The 17,834-nt window shown below is 41.7% G+C and overlaps 2 protein-coding genes across 15 annotated transcripts in view; both read right to left on the bottom strand.

Annotated features, from left to right (window-relative positions):
- The window catches only part of dhtkd1 (dehydrogenase E1 and transketolase domain containing 1), a 10,668-nt gene extending 7,370 nt beyond the window's left edge, over window positions 1-3,298 (bottom strand). Inside the window, exons 1-7 of the mRNA XM_068723518.1 lie at window positions 3,062-3,298; window positions 2,671-2,823; window positions 1,533-1,744; window positions 1,227-1,421; window positions 790-1,059; window positions 523-694; window positions 164-362 (exon numbers count right to left, since the gene is read on the bottom strand). Of these exons, the coding sequence (XP_068579619.1) occupies window positions 164-362; window positions 523-694; window positions 790-1,059; window positions 1,227-1,421; window positions 1,533-1,744; window positions 2,671-2,823; window positions 3,062-3,233 (1,373 nt within the window). The 5' untranslated portion in view covers window positions 3,234-3,298. The remainder of the gene's footprint in view (window positions 1-163; window positions 363-522; window positions 695-789; window positions 1,060-1,226; window positions 1,422-1,532; window positions 1,745-2,670; window positions 2,824-3,061) is intronic.
- Window positions 3,299-5,519: 2,221 nt separating this feature from the next.
- Window positions 5,520-17,834, bottom strand: part of celf2 (cugbp, Elav-like family member 2) — a 28,284-nt gene continuing 15,969 nt past the window's right edge. For 3 of the 14 annotated variants that reach the window (XM_068723744.1, XM_068723751.1, XM_068723750.1), the window contains exons 5-13: window positions 17,415-17,549; window positions 16,509-16,588; window positions 15,148-15,309; window positions 13,890-13,953; window positions 13,022-13,159; window positions 12,256-12,375; window positions 11,445-11,654; window positions 11,100-11,246; window positions 5,520-10,403 (exon numbers count right to left, since the gene is read on the bottom strand). In XM_068723744.1, the coding sequence (XP_068579845.1) occupies window positions 10,276-10,403; window positions 11,100-11,246; window positions 11,445-11,654; window positions 12,256-12,375; window positions 13,022-13,159; window positions 13,890-13,953; window positions 15,148-15,309; window positions 16,509-16,588; window positions 17,415-17,549 (1,184 nt within the window). In that variant the 3' untranslated portion in view covers window positions 5,520-10,275. The remainder of the gene's footprint in view (window positions 10,404-11,099; window positions 11,247-11,444; window positions 11,655-12,255; window positions 12,376-13,021; window positions 13,160-13,889; window positions 13,954-15,147; window positions 15,310-16,508; window positions 16,589-17,414; window positions 17,550-17,834) is intronic. The other 11 variants (XM_068723747.1, XM_068723752.1, XM_068723755.1 and 8 more) reach the window with 7 other exon arrangements.

Raw genomic sequence — 17,834 nt, 5'->3', positions numbered from 1 at the left:
TACTTAAATTGTTCAGATTAAAAGAGTTTATGGATAGTTTTTTTTAGAAACACTGAAATAACACATAACCAAGGCTGACATTCATTGGCAACCAATGGTCAACCGCTGCCTCGATTTGTTAGTTTGTTGCGATACAAAGTAAACAAGAGTCAATTTCACCGACCGGATGATCTTGTACATGGCCGGGTTGGTGAAGGAAGGGTCGTCCAGCTCGTTGTGGCCCCACTGACGGTAGCAGATCAGGTCCAGGATGACGTCTTTCCTGAAAAGCCGCTGGTACTCCACAGCCAGCCGAGTGGCCCGCATCACGTCCTCGGCATCGTCGCCGTTTACATGGATCACAGCACAGTTCACCATCTTACCTGTGGTGCAGATAAGTCACATTTTTTTTAACAAATCTCTAATAGGTTTCCCGCTTCAAAAATACTTAAAAATTGCACAGAAGCACATTTGCAAATACAGATCGACAGAGCTTGATAAGAAAGTAGCAGATATTAAATTTTGTTTATATGTTTTACTGACCGACATCACTGCAGTACAAAGAGGATCTCCCCCTCTCGGATGGAGTGGTGTAACCCACTTGGTTGTTCACAATGAGGTGGATGCTCCCACCGACTCTGTAGTGGGGGAGGTTGGAAAGGGTCAACGTTTCTGGAACGATCCCTTGGCCGGGGAAAGCGCCGTCACCATGGACCTGTGGAGAAGCGAACAGAGATCGACTTGATGTCAGGTGGATTGACACGTTTTGCTGCTGCCCCCCCCTCCGCAGTACATTTAGCTGCTGTGTACCTGCAGACAGACGACTTGGTCCCCCGGCTGGGCGTTGTCTTCGGGTGAATAGTCTCCTTCTTGCCTGAGCTGCTGCCTGGCTCTGGTTTTGCCCTGAGCCACGGGGTTGATCGCCTCCAGGTGAGAAGGGTTGGGCAGCATGGTCACATGGAGCGGTTTAGCGGCTCCGAAGTCCAACTCCACGGAGGAGGTGAGGTGGGAGAGGACGTCGCCGATGGCTGGCGAGGTCTCGGGGAACTCGCTGAGGCCGCGCATCTTACGGAACATGAGCTGAAGAGAAAAACCCTTGTTTACCCTTTGGCAGCTGGCTGTGACTTCCTGTTTACTTGCGCTGCTGATTACGATCGTGTAGAATAAACAATCTAATCTTGCCGCGGTCACGGATAATTTGAAAGTGTGCATGTCTCAATTAATGCGTCAGTCTAAAGCTGATTAACCTCTGGGGGGAACTTCAGCAGGCCCGTCAGGAGGTTGAGTCGGCCTCTATGAGGCATGCCGATGATAATGTCCGTGACTCCGCTGTGGGCCGACTGGTGGAAAAGCTCATGGAAGAAGCCCATCATGCTCTCTGCTCCTTCTCCTCCGTAACGCTTCACAGTAGAAAACTTGGTGGCCAGAAAGTGGTCAAATTCCTGCAGGTGGTGAGAGAGGAGTAAAGAAACAGATGGATTAAAAATATGAAAACGTGATAAGATGGATCAAATAATACAGTACTACATCCTCTTCTTTATTCTTGGACCTACCTGAGACTCCAGCATGATCTTAGCCAGCTGCTTCTTCTCCTCCGTGGAGAAACTCTTCCTCTTGAGCTCCTCAAAGCGGTCAGCGACCCACTCCCTCTCCTCCAGGCTGCTCAGCTGGATGGTCTCCACTGACAGGTGGCCACAGTAGGCTCCCTCCAGGTAGGCCTGAACCTCTTCCACCGAGGCCTCCGCTTTGCCAAAGTGTTGCAGACCTGCAGAAGCACAACAAATGAGCGCTGACAACCGCGACAAGAGAGTTTCTGACTGTGCATTAAAGGTAAAAGTGAAGGAGGAGTGAACAGAGGAGAGTATCGTTTGTGTTTATCATGTTTGATGTACGGAGATCACAATTGTCTTTAATACTAATCTTATCTAATTAAAGGACTATGTTATGCCGACTGTTGGTTTATGGTGAATGCAAATGTGATTAGTTGACTTTTCACAAACTCATAAGCACTTTTGTTATAAAGTTTATCAGGTCCTTTCAGAGATACATTTTCCCTCTGCAGGTCTATACATTGATAAATTAACTGTAGTGAATTGCAACAAGGTACATTTGTATTTAATTTTTTGTGCAATAATAAAGTAAAGTTTTTACATACTTGTACATTATTTGAATGCTTTAGTTGTATCTTACTTTAAGGTTATACTCCACTATACTTAAGAGAGAAGATCCAGTACATTTATTTGATAGGTAGTTACAAGTTACATCCAGATTCATTATTTTGAATACAAATTACAAAATATGATAACTTGTTATAAATTAAACTGCTCAACATTCTATAAAATAGATAAAACTAGCTCCACCATGACAGGCTTAAAGAGTATAAAGCTACATAATACATGACTGCATCAGAAATAGTAAACAAAAAATATTAAGCTCAAAGCTTTTTATACTTTAAGTACATTTTACTGATAATACTTATATACTTGTACTTACATGTTACTTGTATGGTATTTTTACACTGTTTTAGTACTTTCACTTGATTTAAGAATCTAAATACAACTCCAGAGAATGATTATCAGTGCTTATCCTGCAATGCATGAGAAAATGAGAATAAAATGATGGATTACAAAGTGTTGCATGTTTATTAATGCACCATAGATTGTACACATAACCACCACAGCTGTCGTGTACCTGAGGTGTTAAAGTGTCCAGTGATGGTGCCAGTCAGCATGTTTATCTCCGGGACGCTGTCAGCAACAGGCTTTTCAGGTAGTAGAGGGTTAATCTTCGCAGCCTTGTGTCCATGTGCTCTGTAAGCCTCCACCAGACGGGCCAGACCATGATCTGCAAAACAACAGGCCCCCCCAAAACTCACCTCAATGTCAGCCACTGGATGACAGCGACACAACTACTGATATCCTCGTGCTAAATCAACAATACGCAATTGACAGTTTAAATGGGACTACGTTGTTTTACACAAGATGGAATCAAATGAAGCTGCAGAGTTATACTTAGTACTTATTTGACTTGGTATCTGACATAGTGTTAAGTTGTTCCTCGTGTAAATTAACCCCATACTGACCTTGGTTGAGTGCTGCGATGCGGTCGCTCTGTGACTTGTGGTGTCTCTCCGTCTCTTTGGGTCGGTATCCGAAGACACCTTTCTCGGTGTGATAACAGCCGGCGACCAACTGACGAGCGACAGCCGGCGGCAGTCTACTCAGCGACTTTCTCAGGAAAAGTACAGCCGACATTGTTTTTAAAAGTGTTTAAAGCTGTAGTTATTGTGAGGAAACGCCAACGGCTACAGGACGGCGGCCATACTTATCTACGACGTTTTGGGAGGAGACGCCGCACTGGAAGCTGATTGGCTGAGGTCTTCCCAACCCTGTTACGAGAATATCTTCCCCTTTTAGTTTATTTTTATTTATTACTTTTGTCTCATATTTATTCAATACACCAGATTTGTATTTGTAGTACACGATAATACGTTTTGGGGCAACGGTTCCTTGTGTTCAAGCTCGATAAAAAAACAAAACCTGAAGTACCCCCGTTACGTAGTGCAACAAGTGTGAAGGAACATGACCGGTGCTGCGTTCAGGTGATCCTTGTAAATTTTATTATTCACATTTGAAAGTTGGAAAACAGGTTTCCACGTGATTTTGGTATGCAATTGACCCGTCTGTATTGTATGCTTTGTGTATTTAAGACGAATTTAAGTGAGGATCATATGTTATGGTCTAGTAGAAGTAAGTCATTAGAGGCATTTATAACGTCTTAAGTTAGGCTACTTTATATTGCTTTCATACGCCATATTTATTACTTGGGGGAGGAACCTCTTCAGGTAAATGTGTCTGTCAAGCAGTTATGATATGAGAGGCTGAAGAGGAGAAACTGATGTGGAAAATAATGAGAATTACATTTTTTGCACTTTTCTTCCGTCCAAGACTTTCATAGCAAGTTAGTATAATGCTCTTAAAAGACTCCTAGAGACACCGACTGCAGATTTACCCTCCAAAATATATTTTTAATTTCATGAAGTGAAATAAAGCATTTGGCTTCTAATTTTCCATATTATATGTTGATCCTTGCCCAAACACCCTGTTTCAACATAACAGTCTATGTTCAATTAAAAAGGAAGGTGATCTCTGAATAATTTCTTCCAAATGTGTGTTTTGATAATTGAGATCAGGGAAACATCATCATAGTCCCATGAGGACAATTCAAGCTAAAAATATTCATATTATAAATGTCTTTCACACTCTGGCTGGATGCCACTTCTGGACCCATGTTGTTGGTAAAGCAGAACATTTTCCAGCTACCCTAAACACTAAAACTCAGGTTTTGATATTAATCGGCCAAAATAAAAAGGCTTCTATGTTAAAGCTTCTATTTTATATCGGTTTAAAAGAGGACACTGTGCAGTAGAACAAGCAGAGAGGCCAGTTTCTCCACCCACACCATCATCAGACCATGATGGAAGGCAGCAGGACAAGTTGTGTCCTGGTGGAGTAGGTGAGGCTCTCTTTGTCTCAACAGAAATACCTTTATTATACCTTGTTATACTGAGAGTACTACGCTGCTAAAGCTATCTCAACATACAGAGTAAAAAAATACATTTTCAAGGTGTGGACACTCAGAAAACCAAAACAATCAGGAAAATAATGAAGATTTCCTTGGTATACTGTTTGGTTTTTAGAGCTTTTCTATGGAGTAGGGCTGCAACTATTAATTTGTATTATCAAATAGTCAGATGGTCATTTGTTTGTCATTTTGTCTATAAAATGCCAGCAAATAGAAAAAAAAAATCAATTTACAGAGCTCTACGTGACTTCTTCAAATTGCTTGTTTTGTCCGACCAGCAGTCCAACATCTTAATAGTGTATCTGTATCGTCACTATATAACAGGTGAAGCAAATACTCACATTCGAAAAGTTGGAACCAACAAATGTTTTGGATATTTGCACCAAATTATTATTTCTATTATTGATTATAATTGTTTGGTCTATAAAAAAACATCTAAGAACAAAATATATTTTCTTTCATGACATGGAAGATGGGGAATAGCTTTAAACCCTCACATTTGAGGGGCTGGAAGTATTGAAATAGTCATTAATCTATCATCAAAATTATCACCAATTAGATTCTGGTGACTATATTTTTGAGGTCTAAAAAGAATGACTCTTAACTCAACTAATCATTTCACTGTAGGTGGTCTAACTCAAAGTGTTCACAACTATTAACTCAACTACATATTGACAGAATATATTAGTTTTCACACAAATGTTCATTTGTGTGAACACCTAAGGGTGCAGCTTCACAGATGTACAAGCGACCCAAGTTAGCTGTAGAAAGAAGTTTTATGATTGAAACCCAAAATAATCACCACTAACACTGAGAAATAAGCAAAGAGAAGCACAACGAAGAGAAACAAGTTAGCGAGACATGACACACTGGGGGAGGGGGAGGGGGGGGGAGTGGTTTGTAAAATGCCTTTACAACACTGGACAAGCACAACACACAAAGACACACAGTCCATATTAGGGGAAATGGTTTAATTTGGAGACAGAGGCAAAGAAACACACCACACATGAACAAACATTGACCAAAAAAGAACACAGAGTCTTTCGGCTACGCACTCCGCTAATGGGGAAAAAACAGAAAACTCTACACAGGTAAAAAGCAAGGCTCAAACTAAACAGATAGTTAACTCTTCAACTAAGACAATTAACCACACAAGTTGTCGAAATCCTGATGACCATTAAACTATGTGGACAGCACAAATACCAACATGAAACTTACCACGACTTAGAGGATCCCATCCCCCCCTCCCCCTCCCTCCCCCAGAAACTGAAGCTGATTAACGAAGTGAGGAACACGTAGAGATCTAAATCAGGCATCTTTTAGAGAGTAGAGAGAAAAAACAAAAAACAAAACAAAAAAAAATTGCTTGACACCACCAAGAGGCCAAACTCAAGACCAGGTCAAGGCGAGGCCACATAGAGAGGCCAGACAATTTTTTTTTTCCAATATAGATTTTTTTTCTTTAATTTCCAATATAAAAAGCTTCACTGGTACAAAATACATATGAACAACCAGTTGTAGAAATTGGAAAGCCTGTGTATGTATTTTTTTTTTTTTTCTTTTTCATATCCCACCCAAAAAAAATTATATTGACTGAACAGAAGAAGAAAAAAAAAAAAAAAAAACTACTGTATGTATAATACAGATCACATCAAGATGCACCCACTTTGGCTTTCATCAAGACAAGATAAAACATCTATTAAATTATTGGTGGAACGTGAACAAAGTCCTACCGATCAGACAAGAAAATAACACAGGAAAAAGATTTGTTTTCTTCCTCTTTTCTTTTGGATCAAGACAATATCTATAGAGATGCAAAGTTACCACACTTGTCAAAAAAAAAAAAAAATATATATATATAGCACTTCAGAATATGAACACAACAGAACAAAGAAAGTGATTGTTAGAGCTTGAACGGGATTTTGTGATGGAAGCCCCTGAAGTGAGTCAAGTTCCGGTTCGGACCGCTGTGGACTGTACATTGTGCTTTTTTTATTCATTCACAGTAACACTTCACCATACACGGCATATACCAACCACACATCTGCAATCATTTCAGTGTTTGACACAGTTTTAGCATTTAAGGGATCTTATTATCAAGGCAGCCAAGTCGTCTTCTTTTTAGCTTTTTGTTTTTAATTTTATTGGATTTCGAAACAAATTCCCCCGACACATCTGGTCACCGATCGTTTGTATCGCAAAGTGTTACAGTAGACGGGTTCACACTCACTAAGAAAGAGGTTTACCTTCAAATGTATAGGGAAGTTTATTATTTATCTACAGGTTCTTTTAACCAACTGTTCAAATGGAGTACATCACAACACACATTTACCAATAACAACACACAGTGTGTGTGGGGTGGGGGGGTGGGGGGAGAGATACATGAGCAGGTGACAAGAGCTTTCATGACACTGGCATAAATAGACAAAAAAAAAAGGCGAACTGCAGCAATCTCTAAACCAAGGCCTGATAAGGATGTGTAGGCAGTTTCTAGACGTATATATGGCACTTTGAATATTGTATTGCATTTGGATAGAAAAAACACACTGTAAAAAGCACATGCCCATATTAAAAAGTGAAGTCAGTGGTACCTTGTAAATTTGGGGATTATATCACACTCAACATTCTGCAAAAGTGATTAGCTCCCACAATTGTGCTTGACATTTCCTTACAAAACGACAAACACTTTCCTTTGAGCACTGATTCAAATTTGGTACCTCTTTATAGATTTTTTTTTTGGAATATTTATGTATTTTGAGAAAAAGAAATTAAAAAAAGGAAGAAAAAAAAAAGGTCAAATGGTGATAATTGTGCATTTTGTGTCGTAATCCTGTGTGAGCGTCTAGTTTCACACACAAAAAAGCCCCTGAGTTGACAACTCTTCAGCGCCATCAGGTACGCAGCTTTAGGGAACCCTTCTTTGGGGGTGAAGTGGTTGTTATTTTACCAGGGTTGTCTCAACAACTAGTAGTACAACAGACAAAATACCACCCTGGTAAAAAAAAAAAAGTGTAAACTTTTGTGCTGAAAAAATGGAATGTATTTGTAAACCAACACGTATTGTGGTGGACTTAGTAGTATTGATGTGCTTCGCATCGTGTACAACTGAAACAAGATACTGGAAGTCAATTAAAAAGAACTATCAGCCAAAAACTAAAATAGAAAAAGCAAGAGTGTGTGTGTGTGTGTTTCTATAAAAATGTGCAGAGACCATCAGGTCCTGTGTTGTATCCAAGTGATCTCTACTTCAGGGGCTCCCACATTTGCAACCACAGAAAAGTGTTTTGTGTCGCTGTGTGTGTGTGTGTGTGTGTGTGTGTGTGTGTGTGTGTGTGTGTGTGTGTGTGTGTGTGTGTGTGTGTGTGTGTGTGTGTGTGTGTGTGTGTGTGTGTGTGTGTGTGCGTGCGCGCGTGTGTGTAAAGAAAACTAGGTTATATTACAGGAAAAATTGTGTGAATTCAAAAAACAGAGTTTGACACATGGGCACTTTAACAACAAGTTCTAACAAAAAGACATTGTCTGGCATCTGTATGATTAACAGACATTGTAAATCATCATCGTTCAACATGAGGCATCCAAACTAAACCAAAGAGAAACATCCATTAATTAAATGAATTATTAATGACAAATTCACAGAAAGTCAACAAGACGTACCATGGAAGTTGAACACTAATTTTTTCTTTAACGCAGGAGAAATAATTAAGTCTACATACTGTGACCCTTAACACAAAAAAAGTACTTTTTTTTCCCCCCAGAAGTTGAAATTACAATTAATGTAGAGGATCTTTTTTACTTAAAGTGTTTTTAATTTACTAGAAATGACCTCAAACGGTCACGCTGATCAAACAGATTTTTAGTCCTCTTTAAAAATGTAATACACTGAAGACCCCCCCCGACACAGATGACATTACAACATAATCTACAAAAAACCCAAAGTTTTGCCTGGGTTCTGTTAGTTAAACTTCTATAGATTCAATGGTATAAAATATAGGTAATCTAAGTGTGCATTTAAACCACAGATTGTCTATTTGTGAATCAGTTCTAAAAAAGTTGACTCATGTAGGTAGCCATTTCTCTAAACAGAGCAAATGTACCTGTTATTGTGCCATCAATAGTTCAAAAAAAGGTAAATACACTGGATATTTTTTTTAAATCAAAAAAAACTTTTTTTTTTAAATAGCCTTGGTGTAAATCGTCACACTGCCCGCAAAATGTAGAGACCATTACAGAGCACTGAGGGGTTTTACTGTCAGACTTTCAAAAGTGTTGGAAAGTGGTCTGTAGCATTGTTTTTTTTGTTTTTTAAGAAGCCAACATATTGCTAATGGCACCAAATAGCACAGCTGTGTGCCAATCCCTGTATTCAACTTTCAAGTGAACTTTACTGAGAGAGGTAAAAAGAAAAGAAACAAAGCTAAATTAAAAATAAGAAATCCCACAGGTTTTTAAAACATTCGCAAAAAAAAAAAAAGTCTCTTAAATGAATTCAACGCAGGTAAGTTTTCACATTGATTTGCTTGACCTCTCTCCCACCTGTCACATATCTATACAGAAAAAACAGAACAAAATGAATATACATGCAGAGAAATCAGGTTGAGCTAAGGTCAAGGGTCAGTGGGTGGCCAGGTATTGGTCAGGCGAGCTTAGAGAGACATCACAGACAATGGTGGGATGATGAGGCCAGGGGTTTGGCTTGGCTTTCAACATCATGAAGACATGCTAGGCTAATGATGAGCAAACAGGCATGGAGATTTGTTCTAAAAAAGGAACAAAAACACAAAAGGAAGAGCGAGAGAGAGAGAGGGAGGGAGAGAGAGAGAAGACAAAGAGGAGAGAAGAGAAAGTTAGGGGCACAGCACAAGAATCGTTTAGCCATGAGGCACAAAAACCAACAAAAACAATGCCAATCACCACATACAGTAAGGACAGTGCGGTAAACAACCCTCCCCCCCACCCCCCCACCCTCCCTGACACACAAAAACAAAACACAGATTTAAGGACGTGACACCAGGACGTATGGCAGAGACTCCCAACATGCACTAACTGTATACTTGGCACCCAAAGAGATCCATCTAGAGCCAGCCCCCCCTTAGTGGGAGACCTGGAGGATGGATGGAATGACTGGAAGAGGTTGTTAATAGAGCAAAGAGAGGTAGCCTAGCTCAACATGGCTTAGATAATGACAGAGAGAGAGTGTGAGGGGGGGGGGGGGCTGAAGACTTCAGAGTGCAGACTTTCACATTAAGAATGGAAAAAAGAAGGAGACGGACTACATGTAAAAAGCCAAACACAGGTTGAAGCTCTGGCTTCAGCCCTTCAACACAACTACTGATCCTTAGTCAACCTGTCTAGCTTGACCTGAAGGCAATGAAATGGCATGGAAACACACCTGATGCTCTCCACTAATTACAGTGACACAAAGTACCTCCAGCGAACACTGACTCCAGTGATAAGTCATAAATAATCATATACATTAAAATATTTAAGCCGACTCAAATTACATGATAAAACTGCAGGAATGGAGTACAGTAAAACGTGGAAAGATCATTGCAACCATTTTTTTTTTTTTGTTAGGAATAGAGCGAGTCTCCCTCCAGTGGTGGGCTCCTTGCCCCCTTGCCCCACCGAGTCTCTGGGTGGAGGGTGAACTTACCCTAGCAGTGTTAGCATTAGAGCTGGGGCGGGGGGGTGGGGGAGGCCCCAGGGCTAGGATCAGTAGGGTTTGCTGTCGTTCTTGGAGCGCTTCAGCTGAACCTTCAGCCTCTTCATGCCGATCTGGAAACCATTCATGGCCTGGATAGCAGCTTGGGCAGACACAGGATTGTCATAGCTGACGAACCCTGAAAACAACAACGTTGAGGACACAAAGCCGTTACAATTATTGTTTAAGAACGGGACCAGAAAATATGACAGTCTAGATAAGGGAATCAAAAACAGTATTTAGGGTTACTAAACTATTAACTACTAATACAAGTTAACTAACTCTTCTTGAATATTTCAAGATTATTTTGAGATGGATATTTTTTGCTACGTTGTGCTAAACTCAAGACACTTCTTGCTCAATAGTAAATCAAATCTAAACAAATACATAAAATAAATTGATAGCTATTTGATGTCATCTATCAAGTCAAGTATTAAAAAAAATGTGATGACCAGCAGGTGTTCTCTCAATCAACTATACAGAACATATTTCTGTGTTGACTTTCATGTTTTTACATAATACTAGAACAATATTCAAATGGCAGCATATTTCAATGCATTAAAACCTCAATGAAAAGATTAAACCAATTATGTTGCGCAAACAAAAACTTGTCATGCTTAAAACGGACTTATGTCACAAGTTTGTACTGCAGACAACATGAGAGCCCAGTTTATTAGAGAGAATAAACGTTTGTTAGCTGTAGATCAATACTGGATCAGCTTCACTTAAATGGGAGGCCAGGTGGCACCATGACAAACCAATACCCACCAATATCCATCCATCCATCCATTATAATACAGAGGGCTGCAGAGACCAGCGGTGCCAGCACACTTACCAAAGCACTTGCTCAGATTGGTCTGTTTGTCAATGAAGACTTTGGCAGAGACCACGTTTCCAAAAGGCATAAACATCTGCAGAAGATCCTGGTCTCCAAACTCCTGGGGCAGGTGGTAGATGAACAGGTTGGCGCCCTCTGGCCCTACTCCATTTGGTAAGAAAATCAGACACTCACATTAGATAGGCATTAAGATGCGCACGCGCGCGCGCACGCACACGCACGCACGCACGCACGCACGCACGCACGCACACGCACACACACACACACACACACACACACACACACACACACACACACAATTAGCTCAAGTTAAACCTGATAGTTAACAGTGATGATGCTCACCTTCCTTCTGCCCTCCAGCGATGCTCTGCTGCAGCAGAGACTGGCCGTAGAGGGAGGGCAGGGCGGAGGCTGCGTACTGCTGCATCCCTGAGTAGGCCTGGGTCAGAGCGTCCATGGAGCTGGCTGCTGACCCGTTGGCCATGGAGGCTCCCAGGCCTCCATTCATGGCCCCCATACCTGTCATACCTGTCATACCTGTCATACCTGTCAAACACAAACAAAGGAACTGGGTTTTATCTCGTAACACATTTTGCAACTTGCAGAATTCTGTTTTGAGGAATCAAATGTATTGGCCACCAGGGGGCAGAAAAAATTACTTTTACAAAAAGCCTTTTGTTTGTCAAGTCTGCCTCCTCTGTCAAGTCATTGTGCATCCCTATATAATAAAATGCAGTCCAGTACAACAGCTCTGCAACATATTCTACATTATTAGTTTAACTATGTTTATATTACTTAAGTTGGAGATGGTGGTGTTGTTGTACTGGACTGATTTTTATTGAAATATCTTTCTAATATTCTTCCTCTCTCAATGTTTGAAAATTCGGCAAAACGATAAAAACACCTCAGTATGATGAAGTCCAGTTCAACACCACTGCAAACTTAAACCTCACTTATAAACATATAGATAAATAATAATAAATCTAACATTATTGTCCATCTCACGGCTGAGCTGTTTGCACTCCAGCAAACCAAAACTCAACAAAAAAGTCTTTCTGCTCTCGAGTGGTAAATCTGTCTTAATGCAGCACTGATATTAGTGACTATCTATCTTCTTTTAGCTTTTATCCAGACATGAAAAAGGGGGCATTCTTACCACTAACACTGTTGGAAAGAGCGTTGAGGTTGAGGCCCATAGAAGCCCCAGTGAGACCCTGCAGGGTGCCCAGAGATGCCAAGGTGTTCATGGCACTGCTGGACGCTGATGAACCCACTGTTGAATGACACAATAAAAACAAATATGACATACGGGTGACTACCTCGTGCTCAAAAACACCTTGTGCCACTCTACAAGTTTGGCATCTTTGCCACAAACTGTTTCGGTTATGAGCGGATGACACAGCACTGAGGGGACAGTTAGAAATCTGTCTGTCCTTAACGAAGAGAGGTCATTACTGCAGCAGCAATGTGTAAAACTCAGACAGACGGAGCCAATGTATATTTACACAGATTAAAAGGGAAATGGGGGGTCTCATAAAATTTTATATGTGGCTGATTAACTCCCATAAAATAAATGAGGAATGGCTGAGGGCCGTTAGGCAAAGAGCAGATGAGGGAGGTTTTCAGAGCAGTTGGTTGATACCATCACAGCAGCAGGAGGGCTAACCGTCGACAAAATTTAGGTCCACCTCAGTGGGCGAGGGGGTTTTATTTACACTTAGATGTAAATGTTATGTGTGAAGATGAACTACATGGGGGAATTTAGCAAAAAGGTCAAAAACCCAGCAAGCAAAACCGCATCCATAAACAAGTACTCTGAAATAAAACAAGCATGAACACAGGGTTTGACTCACACAGGGAGCGTAACACTTTGTATACAGTGCATGCACATACTACAGCTCGTGTCGGTGTTTAATTACTTGGACTAGCCAGGGCTCCCAGGGCTGCGCTGTTTGCAGACAGAGCACTGGTGGAGGTCGGGCTGCCAGAACTCTGGGCTGCAGCCGCAGCAGCAGCTAATGTGGCCAAGTTCTGCAGCTGAAGGGGGTTCACACCTGCTGCGAGAACGAAGACACAGTGGCGATTATCAAAGACTTCCAAAGTTATACTAAGAAAGTCTTTCAGAAAAGTCTTGGAGGGAGCAAACCTCTCCAGATTGCAAGCATAGAGAAAACATCTCTGCAGTTGAAAATGGGATATGATTTTGGGACAATGTCATGAATTAAAATATTTGTCTTTAAGCTTCCTCTATTGTACAATGCCTGATTACATCAGCGCATTATTGCAATCAATCGTACTGCTATTCAAGTTAACGTCTAACCAATCCTCGGAAATGTATCGCATATCGTTTTTTCTTTAATAATCACAATCAACCTCTTAAATTGAGTCACTATGGCATTACTGTACTAAAACAAGCAAAGCATGGTGGTTACTGTAGTTTCACACTTGTTTCAGGGTTGTATTAGACACTGTATTAATAGAAAATGCAGCACTGGTTTTAGTGTGGCCTATAACTATATTTCAACATATATTTCAACATACAAAACCTGCAGCACTAAAGTTATGTGCCCTTTCCTGCTTTAAACATGCAGGTCTATGTGGTTTTTAATTGTATGCGTTTGCCTAGTAATTACAGCTCTGATTATTAATGTGCCACTGATCTGAAAGTTAAAACCATGTGGGTGTCAGGCACAAAGTCACAAGGCTGTTGACATGAAAAGTGTCTGCTTGTTCATTTATAGAGGATGACTCAAGACCAGTGGTCAGAACATCAGAGGGTGAACTCACCTCCTAGCCTCTGAATGTTATTGAAGCTGCCTTGGTTACTGGTGGATGTGGCCTGCTGGAGCAGCTGTTCAGGACAAAGAAAGAAAGAATTAATTCAAGAATCAAATATGGGACACACAATTAGGTCTCAATTAATCAACGGTATAATCAAAATTTGTTTGTTTTGATGAATTTTCACAACATTGTCAGTTCAAGTGTTGACTTTATACAGTAAATGTGAGGACAAAGATTGCATGTTGTAATCGTGGCTTCCCTAAACTCATCACCTAACATGTGATGCATAGTTTGGTTGTTGAGACACTGGTTGTTGAGACACAGATAGACACACATTTACTGGTGATTTAGGCCCCATTTATACATCCAAGTGTGTCTCAGTTAGACCGGATCGCAAATCTGACTGCAATCAGACTGTCTGTATGTCTGTAGTTTTACTATGAGAAACACAAACAGCTCAGGTTTTCTTGATTTGGAGACGATGAGTATGTGACTGTGAGTATGTGACATAACATGGAGGGTCAAAATAAAGTCACGCATCATATAATTGGGGGTACAACGCATGCACAGTAAAATCTGACTCACTAGCTGGTGCACCAAAAACTTGAGTCAGGCCGATCACAACCAAACCTGAACAGACACCACTCCTTTCACTTCTAGAGCCGTCTGATGTAACCCTACAACATCACAGCTACTGTTATACGCTTGTGTCGTACTGCATCGCTCAAGACCGTGTCCTAGTCTTCAATCCGCAGCCTTGCTTCAAACCACAGTACGTACGTGGAGTCACACGGCCGTGTCTTTCATCAAAAACAAAAACTGCGTGAAGCTAGATATTCATCTTCTGAGGCGGAGAGAATCAGTTTCATGTGTTTTATATTATTAGCTCTATGATGAGTTAATACTTTGTGATAACTTAGTAACCATTTCAACAATTTTTGCAAAGGTTTTCTGCCCATGTTGGAGACAAAATGGCCGCTGCATTTCAACATTCACTCATTAACAAACAGTCACCTGACATAATTCTGTTAGAGTCCATCTACACAAATGAATTACACACTTTACATGCACAGCCATATAGAGACATATTCCTTTTTATTGTCAGGCGGTTCCGTTTCTTTCTACACTTGCACAGCAAGTCAAGTGGGTCCATATGTTAAACATATGGTTAAACTATTAATACATTTTGGAACCAAAACTGTGCTATATGATAACACAAGTAATTGTGCGGCTCTGTGGGGTTGCGTGCTTGGACAACACTTACTGCCAGGTACTGCGGTGAGAGGGTCCCCAGGCCGGCCAGGTTTCCCCAGGTGGAGGCGCTGTTGAGCTGCTGAATCTGCTGCACGAGCTGCTGCTGCAGGCGCCGCTGCTCCTTATCTCTCTGTGTGTCGGCGAACTTCACCACCAGAGGTGAGGAACAGCCCTGAAGCAGTGAAGAGGTCAGAGTCGTTAGACCGATTCAGAAGCACGCTGAAGAATCCAGAGTTTATTAATCAACGCAAGAACACAGTCGTTGCAAGGACTCTCTCAAAAAGGGGGGGTATCATCTATGCCTCAAGACAGATATCGTTTAATGCCCGCTGCATTCATATCAAAGCTAACACACAGAGGACGTCTGCCATGCAGAGCTGAGGCAGGCCACATTCCAAAAAAGGAGCACAGGACAACGCTGCACACAGTCAATTTGTTTTAGCACTACGAAGAACTAAATTGAGTCCACAGACAAGCAGACAACAGATGGGGACAACACTGAAAAAAAACAGACATTCAAAACGAGGATATGTCAGCACACCTTTACAAGGAAAATGCATTACAATACATACAATCTCACAAACAGACAGTGTCATACGATTTAGTCAGACGCATGGACACGAGGCATGCGGTGCTAAAGTATTTTGAGAGTTGAGAGCCACACAGGGACCAGGCTGGACAGGGAAATGTGGCTTCTGCACCAGCAGCACCTCCCGTGGCAGCTGAGAATTGGGGAGGTTATGATATGCGGGGAAATAGGTGGCAGTATAAATTTGGTAGGAGGAGTGCTCTGTTTGGTTGGGCTTCTGATTAGACTTTGTCTGCTGCTTCACTGGGGAGGCTCTGACCTGGTAGCTGTCAAATTACTGCTGCTCCACTTCCACAAAGATACCATTGGCTACACGATGACATGGACCTAGTTTTTGAAGAACTCTAACAGGAATAGCTGCTCCAGTCTGGGTACATTCTGTGATAACCTATATTTGAGGGTGTGAGGTCTTTTCCCTGTGGCCCAAAATATATAATATATTATGGCAGACTGGGAGGGCTAGGCTCTAAAATATTATCCGGATCAATAAATGAGATGCGTTTAATCCAGCCCAAAAATTAGACATGACAGCATTTCTTGTTGTGTCCCGTTAGCTCCGGATTCAGCAGCTATGTGAGGGGCACATTTTACTCAATTATTTTGCAGACAACAATGTAATTTTGTAATTAGCAAGAGCAGTTTTGGAAATGACTCATGCTCTGTGATGAATGAAGGCCATCTGCTTGGACAGGATCTTCATCTTTCCAACACAAGGGGGCAGCAGAATGTATGAGGGGGGGAAGGGGGGGGAAATGAGAAATAGGTGCTAAGGGGTACAGTACCTCCATAGTCTGAGAGTGATGCATGGTTTTGATTGCATTCTGTGCCATTGCCCTGGTAGAAAATGTGACAAACGCACAGCCTGTAGGGGGGGGGGGAAACAATAGGAGAGGGGGGGGAGGGAGGGAGGGACAAGAAGAAACAAAACAAGACAAAAGGTTTGGACAACTCGTTATGAACCCCAAAAAAACACATTACAGTACAGAGAATGGCAACTCCCAAGCACACAGAACCACCCTCACTGGTTAGCACACGGAGAAAGAACACAACAAGGAGAACAGTAACACGTGTCACATGAGCACAGTGATCGACGGGTTAAACTGCCACCCAGAGAGGCTCCACTACGTGGTGATTATAAAACACATAAAATGCACAAATAAATACACATAGAAAGGATTTGATCACATGTAAAGTCCGCAAAAAGGTTATTTTAAGGTATATTTGAAATGTATGGTTTCATTGTGTAAAATTACTAAATGAATAAAGAGATTCACAGAAAACTGTCTCAGCTGTGAGGGTTCTCTTTTCCACACACATCAACACACTCGTGCCGCTCGCTATCTGAGGCTTTTAATGCGGCGAAGAGCTATGTAGGAGATGCGACAACAAGCTAATTCCAGCCTTTGTAGAGTGTGATGAAGGAGGCGGTTAAAAGAGGAGCTGAGCCGAGCCGAGCCGCCTGCCAGCTGAGCCCACGAAAAACACCGGCAGCCAGCGGTTGCCAAGGCGACGGGCCATTGTGCCGGACGGCGAGCGCGGTGGCCCTTGAGCTGTGGAGGCTGAGAGTAACGACGGCGGGGATGGAATGGGCAGCATTGGAAGGGAATAGCACTTGATTTTGGGGTTTAAATGCAGGAGTAGGGAGGGGCCTGAGGGAATACTCGATGAGGATATGGAAGCACACCTACCTCTGCTCTGACCGTCTGGGCCCCGGAGGATTCGGCACTCTTCCATTTGTCCGAAAGACAAGAACATCATTCTGATCTCGTTCTCGCCGTATTTCTTTGAAATCATTCCGATGAAGAGTTTTCTGTCTTCTACCGCTGCAGATGGATTAAAAAAAAAAGAAAGCTATTCAGACAAACAATTAGGAAAAGCTATGAAAAGCTGCAGTTACATCAGGCGTTAAATCTTGCACTTCAAGCTCTCTCCTCGTCACGCTGCCACATTTTCTGCGTCTCACTTAAGGTGCCAGCCTCGCTGTACAGATCTCTGCAACTTGCAGCTTTGTTTTTCCTCGGTGTCTACTTCTCGAGACAGATGACTGTATCCTCCATTGGTGCTCTCCTCCAGATCCTCTGTACCTGCTCTACTCTTCTCCCCTTGGT

Source organism: Cebidichthys violaceus, unplaced genomic scaffold, assembly GCF_023349555.1.
Source record: "Cebidichthys violaceus isolate CVI_PGR_0920_01 unplaced genomic scaffold, fCebVio1.0.p SCAF_3, whole genome shotgun sequence".
In the NCBI taxonomy this organism is placed as follows: domain Eukaryota; kingdom Metazoa; phylum Chordata; class Actinopteri; order Perciformes; family Stichaeidae; genus Cebidichthys; species Cebidichthys violaceus.
Note: the sequence above shows the minus strand (reverse complement) of the source record. Positions and strands in the feature narration are given on the sequence as shown.